Source organism: Schistocerca cancellata, chromosome 11, assembly GCF_023864275.1.
Source record: "Schistocerca cancellata isolate TAMUIC-IGC-003103 chromosome 11, iqSchCanc2.1, whole genome shotgun sequence".
NCBI classification, from domain to species: Eukaryota; Metazoa; Arthropoda; class Insecta; order Orthoptera; family Acrididae; genus Schistocerca; species Schistocerca cancellata.
In genome coordinates, this window is record NC_064636.1 from 77,613,898 (window position 1) to 77,632,729 (window position 18,832).

The following is an 18,832-nucleotide window of genomic DNA, read 5'->3' on the forward strand; positions in this document are numbered from 1 at the left end:
TCTGTTCCAGTTTTCCCACAGTCCATGTTTCACTACCATACAATGCTGTACTCCAGACGTACATCCTCAGAAATTTCTTCCTCAAAGCCGGCCGCGGTGGTCTAGCGGTTCTGGCGCTGCAGTCTGGAACCGCGGGACTGCTACGGTCGCAGGTTCGAATCCTGCCTCGGGCATGGGTGTGTGTGATGTCCTTATGTTAGTTAGGTTTAAGTAGTTGTAAGTTCTAGGGGACTTATGACCTAAGATGTTGAGTCCCATAGTGCTCAGAGCCATTTGAACCATTTTTTTTTCTTCCTCTAATTAAGGCCGGTATTTGATATTAGTAGACTTCTCTTGGCCAGAAATGCATTTTTTGCCATAGCGACTCTGCTTTTGATCTCCTCCTTGCTCCGTCCGTCATTGGTTATTTTACTGCCTAGGTAGCAGAATTCCTTAACTTCATTGACTTCGTGACCATCAATCCTGATGTTAAGTTTCTCGCTGTTCTCATTTCTATTACTTCTCATTACCTTCGTCTTTCCCCGATTTACTCTCAAACCATACTGTGTACTCATTAGACTGATCATTCCGTTCGGCAGATCATTTAATTCTTCTTCACTTTCACTCAGGATAGCAATGTCATCAGCGAATCGTATCATTGATATCCTTTCACCTTGTATTTTAATTCCACTCCTGAACCTTTCTTTTATTTCCATCATTGCTTCCTCGATGTACAGATTGAAGAGTTGGGGCGAAAGGCTACAGCCTTGTCTTACACCCTTCTTAATACGAGCACTTTGTTCTTGATCGTCCACTCTTATTATTCCCTCTTGGTTGTTGTACATATTGTATATGACCCGTCTCTCCCTATAGCTTACCCCTACTTTTTTTTCAGAATCTCGAACAGCTTGCACCATTTTATATTGTCGAACGCTTTTTCCAGGTCGACAAATCCTATGAAAGTGTCTCGATTTTTCTTTAGCCTTGCTTCCATTATTAGCCGTAACGGCACAATTGCCTCTCTCGTCCCTTTACTTATCCTAAAGCCAAACTGATCGTCACCTAGCGCATTCTCAATTTTCTTTTCCATTCTTCTGTGTATTATTCTTGTAAGCAGCTTCGATGCATGAGCTGTTAAGCTGATTGTGCGACAATTCTCGCACTTGTCAGCTCTTGCAGTCTTCGGAATTGTGTGGATGATGCTTTTCCGAAAGTCAGATGGTATGTCGCCAGACTCATATATTCGACACACGAACGTGAATAGTCGTTTTGTTGCCACTTCCCCCAATGATTTTGAAAATTCTGATGGAATGTTATGTATCCCTTCTGCCTTATTTGACCGTAAGTCCTCCAAAGCTCTTTTAAATTCCGATTGTAATACTGGATCCCCTATCTCTTCTAAATCGACTCCTGTTTCTTCTTCTATCACATCAGACAAATCTTCACCCTCATAGAGGCTTTCAATGTATTCTTTCCACCTATCTGCTCTCTCCTCTGCATTTAACAGTGGGATTCCCGTTGCACTCTTAATGTTACCACCGTTGCTTTTAATGTCACCAAAGGTTGTTTTGACTTTCCTGTATGCTGAGTCTGTCCTTCCGACAATGATATCTTTTTCGATGTCTTCACATTTTTCCTGCAGCCATTTCGTCTTAGCTTCCCTGCACTTCCTATTTATTTCATCCTCAGCGACTTGTATTTCTGTATTCCTGACTTTCCCGGAACATGTTTGTACTTCCTCATTTCACCAATCAACTGAAGTACACTCCTGGAAATGGAAAAAAGAACACATTGACACCGGTGTGTCAGACCCACCATACTTGCTCCGGACACTGCGAGAGGGCTGTACAAGCAATGATCACACGCACGGCACAGCGGACACACCAGGAACCGCGGTGTTGGCCGTCGAATGGCGCTAGCTGCGCAGCATTTGTGCACCGCCGCCGTCAGTGTCAGCCAGTTTGCCGTGGCATACGGAGCTCCATCGCAGTCTTTAACACTGGTAGCATGCCGCGACAGCGTGGACGTGAACCGTATGTGCAGTTGACGGACTTTGAGCGAGGGCGTATAGTGGGCATGCGGGAGGCCGAGTGGACGTACCGCCGAATTGCTCAACACGTGGGGCGTGAGGTCTCCACAGTACATCGATGTTGTCGCCAGTGGTCGGCGGAAGGTGCACGTGCCCGTCGACCTGGGACCGGACCGCAGCGACGCACGGATGCACGCCAAGACCGTAGGATCCTACGCAGTGCCGTAGGGGACCGCACCGCCACTTCCCAGCAAATTAGGGACACTGTTGCTCCTGGGGTATCGGCGAGGACCATTCGCAACCGTCTCCATGAAGCTGGGCTACAGTCCCGCACACCGTTAGGCCGTCTTCCGCTCACGCCCCAACGTCGTGCAGCCCGCCTCCAGTGGTGTCGCGACAGGCGTGAATGGAGGGACGAATGGAGACGTGTCGTCTTCAGCGATGAGAGTCGCTTCTGCCTTGGTGCCAATGATGGTCGTATGCGTGTTTGGCGCCGTGCAGGTGAGCGCCACAATCAGGACTGCATACGACCGAGACACACAGGGCCAACACCCGGCATCATGGTGTGGGGAGCGGTCTCCTACACTGGCCGTACATCACTGGTGATCGTCGAGGGGACACTGAATAGTGCACGGTACATCCAAACCGTCATCGAACCCATCGTTCTACCATTCCTAGACCGGCAAGGGAACTTGCTGTTCCAACAGGACAATGCACGTCCGCATGTATCCCGTGCCACCCAACGTGATCTAGAAGGTGTAAGTCAACTACCCTGGCCAGCAAGATCTCCGGATCTGTCCCCCATTGAGCATGTTTGGGACTGGATGAAGCGTCGTCTCACGCGGTCTGCACGTCCAGCACGAACGCTGGTCCAACTGAGTCGCTAGGTGGAAATGGCACGGCAAGCCGTTCCACAGGACTACATCCAGCATCTCTACGATCGTCTCCATGGGAGAATAGCAGCCTGCATTGCTGCGAAAGGTGGATATACACTGTATTGGTGCCGACATTGTGCATGCTCTGTTGCCTGTGTCTATGTGCCTGTGGTTCTGTCAGTGTGATCATGTGATGTATCTGACCCCAGGAATGTGTCAATAAAGTTTCCCCTTCCTGGGACAATGAATTCACGGTGTTCTTATTTAAATTTCCAGGAGTGTATTTCTTCTGTTACTCATGGTTTCTTCGCAGCTACCTTCTTTGTACCTTTGTACCTTTTGTGTTTGTTTACATCAGGTTTATTATTACGATGAATGGAGAATTAATTTCTGTAGTTTATCATTACACTTTGAATGCCTCGACGTGGCTCACCTCTGTGTCCGGGGCTGAGCAGGTGTTGTGGCTGGGCGTGCCGCTGCTTCCGGATGGCGCCGTGGCCCTGTCCGGGCACCAGGAGCAGCGAGGCAGGTGGGCTCTGGCCCAGAACTGGGGAGCCGCCGGTGGTGGCAGGTCCGGCTGCGGCCGGCGACGACCTGGGCGTGGGCGTGACGCTGCGCGAGGCCAGCACCGTGTCCGTGCCCCGGCTGGAGCTCAGGGTCAGGTTGGGCAGCGACTGGCCCAGCCCCGACTGGAAGCTGGGCGGCTGCAGCAGGCACAGCGAGCTGGGAGTCGGCGACAGCAGGCGCGACCTCCTGCGGTCGAGGGGGAAACATATCAGTCTGCCAGCCAAATATGTGTGGACCGTGTTATCTGGTGGAAAGTAGAGTGTCAACGTTGGCAGTAGTAAAAAGGGTAGAAAGGATGTCCTACGAGGTGCATTCAAGTTCTAAGGCCTCCGACTTTTTTTCTAATTAACTACTCGCCCTAAATCGATGAAACTGGCGTTACTTCTCGAAGTAATCGCCCTGCAGACGTACACATTTTTCACAACGCTGACGCCACGATTCCATGGCAGCGGCGAAGGCTTCTTTAGGAGTCTGTTTTGACCACTGGAAAATCGCTGAGGCAATAGCAGCACGGCTGGTGAATGTGCGGCCACGGAGAGTGTCTTTCATTGTTGGAAAAAGCCAAAAGTCACTAGGAGCCAGGTCAGGTGAGTAGGGAGCACGAGGAATCACTTCAAAGTTGTTGTCACGAAGAAACTGTTCCGTAACGTTAGCTCGATGTGCGGGTGCGTTGTCTCGGTGAAACAGCACACGCACAGCCCTTCCCGGACGTTTTTGTTGCAGTGCAGGAAGGAATTTGTTCTTCAAAACATTTTCGTAGGATGCACCTGTTACCGTAGTGCGCTTTGGAACGCAATGGGTAAGAATTACGCCCTCGCTGTCCCAGAACGTGGACACCATCATTTTTTCAGCACTGGCGGTTACCCGAAATTTTTTTGGTGGCGGTGAATCTGTGTGCTTCCATTGAGCTGACTGGCGCTTTGTTTCTGGATTGAAAAATGGCATCCACGTCTCATCCATTGCCACAACCGACGAAAAGAAAGTCCCATTCGTGCTGTCGTTGCGCGTCGACATTGCTCGGCAACGTGCCACACGGGCAGCCATGTGGTCGTCCGTCAGCATTCGTGGTACCCACCTGGGTGACACTTTTCGCATTTTCAGGTCGTCGTGCAGGATTGTGTGCACAGAACCCACAGAAATGCCAACTCTGGAGGCGATCTGTTCGACAGTCATTCGGCGATCCCCCAAAACAATTCTCTCCACTTTCTCGATCGTGTCGTCAGACCGGCTTATGCGAGCCCGAGGTTGTTGTCACACGATGTTCTGCCTTCATTAAACTGTCGCAGCCACGAACGCACTTTCGACACATCCATAATTCGTCACCACATGTCTCCTTCAACTGTTGATGAATTTCAATTGGTTTCACACCATGCAAATTCAGAAAACGAATGATTGCACGCTGTTCAAGTAAGGAAAACGTCGCCATTTTAAGTATTTAAAACAGTTCTCATTCTCGCCGCTGGCGGTAAAATTCCATCTGCCGTACGGTGCTGCCATCTCTGGGACGTATTGAGAATGAACGCGGCCTCATTTTAAAACAATGCGCATGTTTCTATCTCTTTTCAGTCCAGAGAAAGAAAATTGGAGGCCTTAGAACTTGAATGCACCTCGTACAACAAGGATGTTCAAATGGCTGCCAAGTGGTGTGATGGGCAACAGTTGTTTCAGACTAAACAAGGCTACAATGCTGAATGGCCCTACCCATACTGGACGATGGGAGGATGAGGTTGTTACTTCTATTTTGGCACCAAAAGTGCAAGGAAAGCATCCTGGATGAAGGAAGGGTAAGTTTCAACTGTTTCTTCATTGTTAGATTGAGCAGAATGTGGTCCTACCCATTTGGAAGATAGAGGGGTCTTATAGGTGTCGTTGTTTGGACAACACAGATGGCACAATTAGTCTACTGGCAAAAGAAATATTAATGGTTCAAATGGTTCAAATGGCTCTGAGCACTATGGAACTTAACATCTATGGTCATCAGTCCCCTAGAACTGGGAACTACTTAAATCTAACTAACGTAAGGACATCACACACATCCATGCCAGAGGCAGGATTCGAACCTGCGACCGTAGCGGTCACGCGGTTCCAGACAAGTGCCTAGAACCGTACCGCCATACCGGCTGGCTAGAAATATTGGTATTCAAGTGCTGTTCATAGTTAGGTTCACAACTGTCCTACTCAAATTGGTAGATTGGGCGCTGACGCATGTAGACTGGTTTGCATGACAATGAGGGCATGTAGGAACTCCAGGACCAAGTACCAATGAGGTTCAGCTGATTACCGAGTGTTTGGTTGCATAGAACATACATAAAAACACAGCTGAAAGGCAGTGTGTGCGTGTGTGCGTGCGTGCGTGTGTGTGTGTGTGTGTGTGTGTGTGTGTGTGTGTGTGTGTGTGTGTGTGTGTGCGGGTGCACAAGACTTGTCATTATCAGTACGGAATGTATTTACTTCCTTGTTCACTAGCTGAGAATCATATCGTATTGAGTGCAGCTGGTCCTGCACAAGCTGCAAGGCAGGGTTAGTACAGCGGTTTAGGCAGCAAGGAATACTGAAAAACGCCATGGAAAAGGGTGAGATGAGTTTTAACTGCTTGGTGAATGCTGTTTTGGGCAGAAGGTGGTCCAACAGGGATAATGAGGTAAGAAAAAGCAGAGCTGAATGTAAGAGTGCCTCCCAAGCTTCTAGTAACAAGTAAGGAAAAGATTTATCTTCTTTGTGAACTGCTGAAAATTATATTGAGCGCAAGTAGATCCCACATAACGTGGAAAGTAGAGTTCTAAGGTTGGCATAATAGTTTAGGTAGTAAAAAGGTAGGAGGGATGTCCTACAACAAGGTTGTTCAAATGGCTGCCAAATGGTATGATGGGCAACAGGCGTTTCAGCCTAAACAAGGGTATAAAGCTGAATGGCAGGGACTGTGTGCTGAACTCCTCTAATAAGTTGGGGATCGAGGTTGAGACTTTGCTGTGTTTCATATTGGCCAAGCTGGTTCAAAATGGTTCAAATGGCTCTGAGCACTATCGGACTTCTGAGGTCATCAGTCACCTAGAACTTGAACTACTTAAACGTAACTAACGTAAGGACATCACACACATCCATGCACGAGCCAGGATTCGAACCTGCGACAGTAGCGGTCGCGCAGTTCCAGACTGTAGTGCCTAGAACCGCTCGGCCATACCGGCCGGCCAAGCTGGTCCTGCTCAAACTTGAAGGCTGGGGTCTGAGATAGCTATAGTGGTTTGGGTTCCAGGGACAAAAGGAAGAAACTCCTCAGTGAACTATGGTAGGTAGGTATGTCACTTTATGTGTTTACTCGAGACACAGTAATGTCTGCAATCTGCAAGGGCAACGTTCTGCAATGGTAAATGCAGTTTCTAAGGAGGGATGATTGTGCCTGGCCAGGAAGGGTTGGTGTGGTAGACGAGTACCTGAAATTTGGTTAATCCAAGCATCTAGTGTGTCCAGCTCAGTCACCAGCTAAGTCTGACTGAACATTTGTGGAACACTTGAGGCTGAAGGTGACAGTGCTAAATCGACAGTCCACCGTTGACCTTCAAAGTTCCAGGCATTACCATAAGTCATGCTGGTGAGCCATTTTACATCTGAGACTTGCACATGAGGCTGTCACACCACAAAATGGCATTCTTTATGGCAGGTTGTTCTGGTTCCAGTACCTATCAGTGGGCAGCCTGGAGCCCACAGCCACAGTTAGGTATGGGTGGGCAAACAGCTGATATGTGGGCAGTCTTGCAACCAGATCATACTCTATGTCACTGTTCTGCAGCACTCGATTGCATGTCGGCGATGTTGGACAAGTGGTTCATCTATGTGCAGAATGTGTATAATAGGGCTGTCTCTACATTTTAGTTGTGACTGCCCATAAGCTATCTTAGCGACACCCAGCATCCTATGGGGCAACGCTGGAACAGCCTGCTCTATCAGATGTCATGTAGGTTAGGGCTTCCTGCTGCCAAACGACCCTCCGTTCCACAGTCAGTTTTCCAGTCTACCTTGTAACTATACCACTGTGCCACGTTGTTTCCACAGCACCTTTTAGTGTACACAAGGTTTCCTCTACCTCAAATATGCCTTAACATATGGACACAAGAGTATGTCAAACAGCGGAGTGGGACAGATTCAGTATTAACCTGATTGTGTTGGTACTACCATGACTGACCTGTCAGTCCTGGGTGAGGTGGCCTGCCTGGAGTCTCCAGTGGCTGTCGTGGAATGGGGCATCAGCAGACCCTCGTCAGAGCTGACACTGGAGCCGCGGTTGATGTCCACGCTGGCCTCACGAGACTGTGACTGGGATGCGCTGCTCAGCGAAGATGCCTCGTTCATCTCCAGTGAGCTGCTGCAAATGCGATGCACGATGTCAGGAAAAAGTCCTTAGTCAACATTTCCACGAACCAGCTAACATTACAACTCTACTGAGTCCTAAAGAGAATGGCGAAGGGGGGGGGGGGTCAAAAAGTGCAGTAGGTCATTGGACTTCACGCAAATTTAATTCTGGTGATTTACAACATGCTATAAACAAACCACCCCATTCTGACTTCCCCTTACACTTCACACCCTAAACCTTCTGACCACTTACTTATGACTCGATAGAAATACAGCATTAGTTGCGATGGTCTGTGAACAGGAAATACACTCCTGGAAATGGAAAAAAGAACACATTGACACCGGTGTGTCAGACCCACCATACTTGCTCCGGACACTGCGAGAGGGCTGTACAAGCAATGATCACACGCACGGCACAGCGGACACACCAGGAACCGCGGTGTTGGCCGTCGAATGGCGCTAGCTGCGCAGCATTTGTGCACCGCCGCCGTCAGTGTCAGCCAGTTTGCCGTGGCATACGGAGCTCCATCGCAGCCTTTAACACTGGTAGCATGCCGCGACAGCGTGGACGTGAACCGTATGTGCAGTTGACGGACTTTGAGCGAGGGCATATAGTGGGCATGCGGGAGCCCGGGTGGACGTACCGCCGAATTGCTCAACACGTGGGGCGTGAGGTCTCCACAGTACATCGATGTTGTCGCCAGTGGTCGGCGGAAGGTGCACGTGCCCGTCGACCTGGGACCGGACCGCAGCGATGCACGGATGCACGCCAAGACCGTAGGATCCTACGCAGTGCCGTAGGGGACCGCACCGCCACTTCCCAGCAAATTAGGGACACTGTTGCTCCTGGGGTATCGGCGAGGACCATTCGCAACCGTCTCCATGAAGCTGGGCTACGGTCCCGCACACCGTTAGGCCGTCTTCCGCTCACGCCCCAACATCGTGCAGCCCGCCTCCAGTGGTGTCGCGACAGGCGTGAATGGAGGGACGAATGGAGACGTGTCGTCTTCAGCGATGAGAGTCGCTTCTGCCTCGGTGCCAATGATGGTCGTATGCGTGTTTGGCGCCGTGCAGGTGAGCGCCACAATCAGGACTGCATACGACCGAGGCACACAGGGCCAACACCCGGCATCATGGTGTGGGGAGCGATCTCCTACACTGGCCGTACACCACTGGTGATCGTCGAGGGGACACTGAATAGTGCACGGTACATCCAAACCGTCATCGAACCCATCGTTCTACCATTCCTAGACCGGCAAGGGAACTTGCTGTTCCAATAGGACAATGCACGTCCGCATGTATCCCGTGCCACCCAACGTGCTCTAGAAGGTGTAAGTCAACTACCCTGGCCAGCAAGATCTCCGGATCTGTCCCTCATTGAGCATGTTTGGGACTGGATGAAGCGTCGTCTCACGCGGTCTGCACGTCCAGCACGAACGCTAGTCCAACTGAGGCGCCAGGTGGAAATGGCATGGCAAGCCATTCCACAGGACTACATCCAGCATCTCTACGATCGTCTCCATGGGAGAATAGCAGCCTGCATTGCTGCGAAAGGTGGATATACACTGTACTAGTGCCGACATTGTGCATGCTCTGTTGGCTGTGTCTATGTGCCTGTGGTTCTGTCAGTGTGATCATGTGATGTATCTGACCCCAGGAATGTGTCAATAAAGTTTCCCCTTCCTGGGACAATGAATTCACGGTGTTCTTATTTCAATTTCCAGGAGTGTAGTTCAGCTGGATACGGGAAATCGTTCAAGACAATGACATGGAAATTTGTCTGCACAGCAGTGCTAGGGAATTTTGAATCTTTCAGTTCCCAGAGCTAATTGTATGTGACTAATAGCCTGATCAAATAAATAGTCACTGTACTAAACGAGATGAATTGTAGCTCTCTGAAGTATCTCGTCTTCATACAGTTGTCGGCCCAGACGAGACTAACAACTTTTCTGAGCATTCAGTAGACACGACAAAATCTTCTGAGATATCTATATATCAACTTTTCGATAAACCGTCGCAGTGATGATGATTATGATGATGATGATGATGACTCGGAGGTTAACCATCGATTCTTTCGATAAATCGGAGTTTCACAAAGTCATTTTCTTTGAGAAAAATGTTTCTACTTTTGAGGCAGGAATATGTTGTTACCTAAAACTATTAAATTACTCGTAAATGTGTGCCATTATTCGCAGTGGTCCACGCCTCACTACCAGATATATTGCACAGATTCCTGAGATATCGACTGGAGGTATTCACACTCACACATCTAGAATATGTGCATCCTGGTGCCACAGTTTCTTACCCTGGAGCAAACGCAGAACCGTGTGTTGTGTGCCACTGTTGGCTAAGGTGTGTTGTGGATGAGTGTGATGATGCAAGATGGTCAAACACTATCTCTGGAGATGAAATGTGGGTATTTGTTGTGACCCATAAATGAACCGGGGATGCACAGAACAGCTGCAATATTGCGAGCCACCCTCGAAAGAAGTGCATACACTAGTCTGCGACTAAGGCTATGGTCATCACATTCTTTGATTACAAAGGCAAGATGAACATACACAGCTTATCAAGATGCCCAACAGTCACTGCAGCATACCCAAAGTCAAGTTCTTACCCAACTGATGGAAGATCAGATTACTGAGTAGAGGAAAGAACTTGTTGGTCAGTGCAAGCTTTTAGCGATAATGTCAGTTCCCAAGCTGCTCAAATTGCGATGAAGTTTTTGACCAGTAAAGGCATTTATACGTTTCCTATCCACCTCACGATTTTGACCTGGCACCCTGCAAAATTTTTGATGTACCCAACAGCAAAAAAGAACCTTTAGGGATGTCACTTTGACAATGAAACTCTGGCAATGAAAGCTATTGAGGCGAATTTGAAATGCAAAACAAAGAATGGCCTTCATCACATTTTCCAGGAGTGGCAGTCAAGATGGGGCAAGTGCACTGGATTGGGCGGGAAAATGATGAAGGTAAAAAAGCCTCTTCATCTCTGCATAACTACTGGAACCTACATCAACTTGACCTGTTGAGTGTGTTCGTTTCTTGGTCTCCCAATACAGTTTTTACTATTACACTTCTCTCCATTACCAAAATGAAGATTTTTTATGATTCAGAATTTGTCTTTTGAGCCCTTCTTTGAATCATGATGTGCCACAAATTTCTTTTCTCCTCAGTTACAGTCAGTGCCTCCTCATTAGTTATTCTTTCTATTCATTTACTTTTCAGTGTTCTCTTACAGCATCACATTTCATAAGCTTCTATTCACTTTTTCTCTGAACTGTTAGTCATCGACGTTTCACTTCTGCACAAGGCTATACTCCATAAAATACCTAACATTTAAATTAAAATACCATGTTGTCAAATTTCTATTTTTGGGAAATGCTTTTCTTACTGTATTAGTCTTCATTTGGTATCCATTCTATTTCAGCCATCATGAGTTATTTTAATGCCCACATAGAAAAAAATCATCTGTTACTTTCGGTATCTCATTTCCTTACCTAATTCCGTGAGAATCGCGTAATGCAATTTGACTACATTCCATTATCTTGTTTTACTTTTACGGATGTTTGTCTTACAACCTCTTTTCAAGACACTATCCATTCCTTCCATCTGTTCCGTCGAGCCCTTTGTCATCTCTGATGGAATAACGTCATAGGCAAACCTCAAAAATTTTATTTATTCTCCCTGAACTGTAATTTGGTTTCCACATTTCTCTTTCGCTTCTTTTACTGCTTAATCAACGTACTGTCTGCATTACACTGGGAATAGCCGACAACCCTTCCCTTTCATCCCCCCCCCCCCCCGACTCTTATGCAGTCGTGTTTCTATATGAGCTGTGTTTTAAGGCTACGACTCTTATGCAGTCGTGTTTCTATATGAGCTGTATTTTAAGGCTACTACCATCATAATTTTGAAGTGTGTACTCCAGTCAACAATGCGAAAAGTTTTCTCTAAATCGACATATGCTATGCATTTAGGTTTAGATTTGTCCACTGTATCTTCCAAGTCCAGTCATTACTATTCCCTCACGTTTCCCTACTGAACGAAGTGGCGTACTGGTTAGCACACTGGACACGCATTCAGGAAGACAACAGTTCAAACCTGCATCCAGTCATCCTGCTATAGGTTTTGTGTGATTTCCCTAAATCGCTTCAGGCAAATGCTGGGATAGTTCCTTTCAAAGGACATCCTTTCCTAAACTGACGGGATCAATGACCTCGCTGTTTCGTCCCCTCTCCCAAATCAGTCAACCATGTTTTCCTACACTTCTCCAGAACCAAAAGTGACCTGCCCTGAGGTCTGACACCGCCAGTGGTTCCATTGTTCTGTACGAATGTGGCATACAAATCACAATGGCTTTTCCACAAGCAGCTCTCCCATCGCATGAATGGACACTGATATGTCACATATACATTGCAAGGAGACTCATCAACAGTCTGGAAGCAGCTTCAGATATACCACATGGAAGTGTGTTGCGACCCTTACTGTCTGTATTGCATATTAACAACATTGCAGACTTTCTTGTTAGTAACCTCAGACTTTTTGCAGATAATGCAGTTATCCGTAAAGAAGTACTTTCTGAAAAAAATGCACAAATATTCAGTCACATATTGATAAGATTTCATACTGGTGTAAAGTTGGTAATTTTCATTAAATGCCGGAAAATTTAAAACAGTGCACTTCACACACTTATTTATGTAGTGCGGTGTGACTACAATACCAACAAGTCTCAGTTGGAATCGATCAGCTCACACAAACACTTGAGTCTAAAACTTTGTAGGGCTAGGAAATGGAATGGTCACATAGGGTCATTCATAGGTTAAATAATAGGTGGCAGTATTTGGTTCACTGGTAGAGCACTAGCGAAGTGCAAGCAGTCTACAAAGGAGATTGCTCACAAAACACATGTGCGACCTACCCAACAATATTGGTCATGTGGGTGACGATTGAATGTATACAGAAATGGGCAGCATGAATGGTCGCTGGTCAGTTGACCTTTGGGAGAGTGTCTCAGAGGTACTATAGAAACTGACCTGACAAACACTTGAGAATAGAGACAAACTGTAACGTGAAAGCTTACTTACAAAGTTCCAGGAACCGGGTTTAAATGGTTATTACAGGAATAGACTACAGTCCCATACACATTGCTCCCATAGGTACCATGAGGGCAAGACATACTAATTACAGAAGTTCATAATTTAAGCAGTCATTCTGCCCGTGCTTCCTACGTGAATCGAATGGGGAGAAGCTCTAGTCATTGGTACACCCTCTGCCTTGCACTTCTCTGTGGCTTCCAGAGTATGGATGTAGATGTAGATATATCAGAGAAATTTATTGATATTGAGGATACATCAACAGTGTGACACACTGATGCAAGAATTTCAGTATCACACTGAGATGACAAAAGCCGTGAGACAGTGGGAGGCACATACACAGATGGCGGTAGTTTAGCGTTCACGACGTATAAAAGGGCAGTGCATTGGTTGAGTGCAGTACATTGTACTCAGGCATTTCATTGGAAAGGTTTCCGACGTGCTTATGGCCAGACAGCGATAATTAATAGTCTTTTAACGCAGAGTGGTAGTTGGAACTAGACGCATGGGATATTCCATTTCAGAATTTGTTAGAGAATTCAATATTCTGAGATCCACAGTGTCAAGATTGTGCCCATGGTATAAATTTCATGGTATAAATCTCTCACCAAGGGCAACGCAGTGGCCGACGGCATTCACTTAACGACCGAAAGTAGCAGTGTTTGCGTAGACTCGTCAGTGCTAACAGACAAGCAACACTGCCTGCAATAACCGCAGAAATTACTATGGGATGTACGACTAACATATCCATTAGGACAGTTCGGCGAAATTTGGCGTTAATGGACTGTGGCAGCACATGACCGACAGTAGCACCTCCGCTGGGATTGTGACCATATCAGTTGCACCCCAGGTAACTGGAAAATCATGGCCTGGTCAGATGAGTCCAGATTTCAGTTGGGAAGAGCTGATGGAAGGATTCGCGAGTGGGGCGCAGATGCCATGAAGCCACGGACCCAGGTTGACAACAAGGTACTGTGCAAGCCGGAGATGGCTCCATAATGATCTACATCTACATCTACATTTATACTCCGCAAGCCACCCAACGGTGTGTGGCGGAGGGCACTTTACGTGCCACTGTCATTATCTCCCTTTCCTGTTCCAGTCGCGTATGGTTCGCGGGAAGAACGACTGTCTGAAAGCCTCTGTGCGCGCTCTAATCTCTCTAATTTTACATTCGTGATCTCCTCGGGAGGTATAAGTAGGGGGAAGCAATATATTCGATACCTCATCCAGAAACGCACCCTCTCGAAACCTGGCGAGCAAGCTACACCGCAATGCAGAGCGCCTCTCTTGCAGAGTCTGCCACTTGAGTTTGTTAAACATCTCCGTAACGCTATCACGGTTACCAAATAACCCTGTGACGAAACGCGCCGCTCTTCTTTGGATCTTCTCTATCTCCTCCGTCAACCCGATCTGGTACGGATCCCACACTGATGAGCAATACTCAAGTATAGGTCGAACGAGTGTTTTGTAAGCCACCTCCTTTGTTGATGGACTACATTTTCTAAGGACTCTCCCAATGAATCTCAACCTGGTACCCGCCTTACCAACAATTAATTTTATATGATCATTCCACTTCAAATCGTTCCGCACGCATACTCCCAGATGTTTTACAGAAGTAACTGCTACCAGTGTTTGTTCCGCTATCATATAATCATACAATAAAGGATCCTTCTTTCTATGTATTCGCAATACATTACATTTGTCTATGTTAAGGGTCAGTTGCCACTCCCTGCACCAAGTGCCTATCCGCTGCAGATCTTCCTGCATTTCGCTACAATTTTCTAATGCTGCAACTTCTCTGTATACTACAGCATCATCCGCGAAAAGCCGCATGGAACTTCCGACACTATCTACTAGGTCATTTACATATATTTTGAAAAGCAATGGTCCCATAACACTCCCCTGTGGCACGCCAGAGGTTACTTTAATGTCTGTAGACGTCTCTCCGTTGATAACAACATGCTGTGTTCTGTTTGCTAAAAACTCTTCAATCCAGCCACACAGCTGGTCTGATATTCCGTAGGATCTTACTTTGTTTATCAGGCGACAGTGCGGAACTGTATCGAACGCCTTCCGGAAGTCAAGAAAAATAGCATCTACCTGGGAGCCTGCATCTAATATTTTCTGGGTCTCATGAACAAATAAAGCGAGTTGGGTTTCACACGATCGCTGTTTCCGGAATCCATGTTGATTCCTACATAATAGATTCTGAGTTTCCAAAAACGACATGATACTCGAGCAAAAGACATGTTCTAAAATTCTACAACAGATCGACGTCAGAGATATAGGTCTATAGTTTTGCGCATCTGCTCGACGACCCTTCTTGAAGACTGGGACTACCTGTGCTCTTTTCCAATCATTTGGAACCTTCCGTTCCTCTAGAGACTTGCTGTACACGGCTTTCTGAAGGGGGGCAAGTTCTTTCGCGTACTCTGTGTAGAATCGAATTGGTATCCCGTCAGGTCCAGTGGACTTTCCTCTGTTGAGAGATTCCAGTTGCTTTTCTATTCCTTGGACACTTATTTCGATGTCAGCCATTTTTACGTTGGTGCGAGGATTTAGAGAAGGAAATGCAGTGCGGTCTTCCTCTGTGAAACAGCTTTGGAAAAAGGTGTTTAGTATTTCAGCTTTACGCTTGTCATCCTCTGTTTCAATGCCATCATCATACCGGAGTGTCTGGACATGATGTTTCGAGCCACTTACTGATTTAACGTAAGACCAGAACTTCCTAGGATTTTCTGTCAAGTCGGTACCTAGTATTTTACTTTCGAATTCACTGAACGCTTCACGCATAGCCCTCCTTACGCTAACTTTGACATCGTTTAGCTTCTGTTTGTCTGAGAGGTTTTGGCTGCGTTTAAACTTGGAGTGAAGCTCTCTTTGCTTTCGCAGTAGTTTCCTAACTTTGTTGTTGTACCACGGTGGGTTTTTCCCGTTCCTCACAGTTTTACTCGGCACGTACCTGTGTTGTGGGCTGTGTTGTCATACAGTGGACCAAATACTGCAGCCCAGCTGAGCAAGTCTTTGATTGGAAATGGTTATATTTGACTACTTGTTCACAAACAGTAATGGAAGTTTCACATGCCATGTTACCGGGACGGTACTGTTCATGACTAATTTGAAGGGCATTGTGGACAATTCGAGCAAATTATTTAGCCATCCAGATCGCTTGACATGAATCCCATTGGAGATTATGGAAAGTCAGTTCCTGCACAAAATCCTACACTGGCAACAGTTCCAAGTTATGGGCAGCTACAGAGGCAGTATGGCTCAATATTTCCTCAAGGGTCTTCCAAGGACTTGTCAAGTCCATGCCATGTCGAGTTCGTGCACCGTGATGGGCAAGAGGTGGCCTGACTTCATATTAGGAGGTACTCCATGGCTTCTGTCACCTGAGTGCGTATCTGCCATGTAACGACAATTCCGATATAGTGACGTAGTCGCCATCGAGGGGACAACTCAGAAGTACCTGTGCGAGTGTGCCAGGCTGGAGAGGCGGCTGCTCCTACTGGACTCCAGTCGGGGGCTGTGCGGCATCGCCTCGGCTGTCGCTGCCGCCCCTGCTGCTGCCGCCGCCGCCGCCGCCCCTGGCCACTCCGGCTGCGGCTCTGCCGCCCCCATCTGCTGCTGCTGTGCCACCCCCATGTGGGAAAGAGGCAGGGGCGGCGCCGCCCCGAGTGGGGAAGACAGCTGTGGCGCTGGAGACCAGGCCATCCGCGCCGTCGCGTACAGGTCCTGCGCGCGCTGCACTGCCTCCACCCAAACCTAGAAAAGCCACACACCACTCCTCGTGAACACACACACACATACACACACACATATACACGGTGTAACAAAAAGGTACGGCCAAACTTTCAGGAAACATTCCTCACACACAAATAAAGAAAAGATGTTATGTGGACATGTCTCTGGAAACGCTTAATTTCCATGTTAGAGCTCGTTTTAGTTTCGTCAGTATGTACTGTACTTCCTCGATTCACCGCCAGTTGGCCCAATTGAAGGAAGGTAATGTTGACTTCGGTGCTTGTGTTGACATGCGACTCAATGCTCTACAGTACTAGCATCGAGTACATCAGTACGTAGCATCAACAGGTTAGTGTTCGTCACGAACGTGGTTTTGCAGTCAGTGCAATGTTTACAAATGCGGAGTTGTTAGATGCCCATTTGATGTATGGATTAGCACGGGGCAATAGCCGTGGCGCGGTACGTTTGTATCGAGACTGATTTCCAGAACGAAGGTGTCCCGACAGGAAGACGTTCGAAGCAATTGATCGGCGTCTTAGAGAGCACGGAACATTCCAGCCTATGACTCGCGACTGGGGAAGACCTAGAACGACGAGGACACCTGCAATGGTCGAGGCAATTCTTCGTGCAGTTGACGATAACCTAATGTCAGCGTCAGAGAAGTTGCTGCTGTACAAGGTAACGTTGACCACGTCACTGTATGGAGAGTGCTACGGGAGAACCAGTTGTTTCCGTACCGTGTACAGCGTGTGCAGGCACTATCAGCAGCCGATTGGCCTCCACGGGTACACTTCTACGAATGGTTCATCCGGCAATGTGTCAATCCTCATTTCAGTGCAAATGTTCTCTTTACGGATGAGGCTTCATTCCAACATGATCAAATTATAAATTTTCACAATCAATATGTGTGGGCTGACGAGAATCCGTACGCAATTGTACAATCACGTCATCGACACAGATTTTCTGTGAACGTTTGGGCAGGCATTGCTGGTGATGTCTCGATTGGACGCCATGTTCTTCCACCTACGCTGAATGGAGCACGTTATCATTATTTCATACGGGATACTCTACCTGTGCTGCTAGAACATGTGCCTTTACAAGTACGACACAACATGTGGTTCGTGCACGATGGAGCTCCTGCACATTTCAGACAAACTGTTCGTACGCTTCTCAACAACAGATTCGGTGACCGATGGATTGGTAGAGGCGGACCAATTCCGTGGCCTCCACGCTCTCCTGACCTCAACCCTCTTGACTTTCATTCATGGGGGCATTTGAAAGCTCTTGTCTACGCGACCCCGATACCAAATGTAGACACTCTTCGTGCTCGTATTGTGGACGGTTGTGATACAATACGCCATTCTCCAGGCCTGCATCAGAGCATCCTCACACACAAAGAAAGAAAATGTGTTATGTGGACATGTGTCCGGAAACGCTTACTTTCCATGTTAGAGCTCATTTTATTACTTCTCTTCAAATCACATTAATGATGGAACGGAAACACACAGCAACAGAACGTACCAGCGTGACTTCAAACACTTTGTTACAGGAAATGTTCAAAATGTCCTCCGTTAGCGAGGATACGTCCATCCACCCTCCGTCGCACGGAATCCCTGATGCGCTGATGCAGCCCTGGAGAATGGCGTATTGTATCACAGCCGTCCACAATACGAGCACGAAGAGTCTCTACATTTGGTACCGGGGTTGCGTGGACAGGACCTTTCAAATGCCCCCATAAATGAAAAGAGGGTTGAGGTCAGGAGAGCGTGGAGGCCACGGAATTGGTCCGCCTCTACCAATCCGTCGGTCACCGAATCTGTTGTTGAGAAGCGTACGAACACTTCGACTGAAATGTGCAGCAGCTCCGTCGTGCACGAACCACATGTTGTGTCGTACTTGTAAAGGCACATGTTGTAGCAGCACAGGTAGAGTATCCTGTATGAAATCGTGATAACGTGCTCCATTGAGCGTAGGTGGAAGAACATGGGGCCCAATCGAGACATCACCAACAATGCCTGCCCAAACGTTCACAGAAAATCTGTGTCGATGACGTGATTGCACAATTGCGTGCGGATTCTCGTCAGCCCACACACGTTGATTGTGAAGATTTACAGTTTGATCACATACTGACGAAACTAAAATGAGCTCTAACATGGAAATAAAGCGTTTCCGGACACATGTCCACATAAC

At 47.5% G+C, this 18,832-nt stretch overlaps 1 protein-coding gene across 1 annotated transcript in view; it reads right to left on the bottom strand.

The window, feature by feature from the left end:
• The window catches only part of LOC126108224 (pleckstrin homology domain-containing family G member 5), a 694,776-nt gene that overhangs the window by 38,132 nt on the left and 637,812 nt on the right, over positions 1–18,832 (bottom strand). The window contains exons 14-16 of the mRNA XM_049913456.1: positions 16,368–16,663; positions 7,631–7,810; positions 3,317–3,636 (exon numbers count right to left, since the gene is read on the bottom strand). Coding sequence (XP_049769413.1) covers positions 3,317–3,636; positions 7,631–7,810; positions 16,368–16,663 — 796 coding nt within the window. The remainder of the gene's footprint in view (positions 1–3,316; positions 3,637–7,630; positions 7,811–16,367; positions 16,664–18,832) is intronic.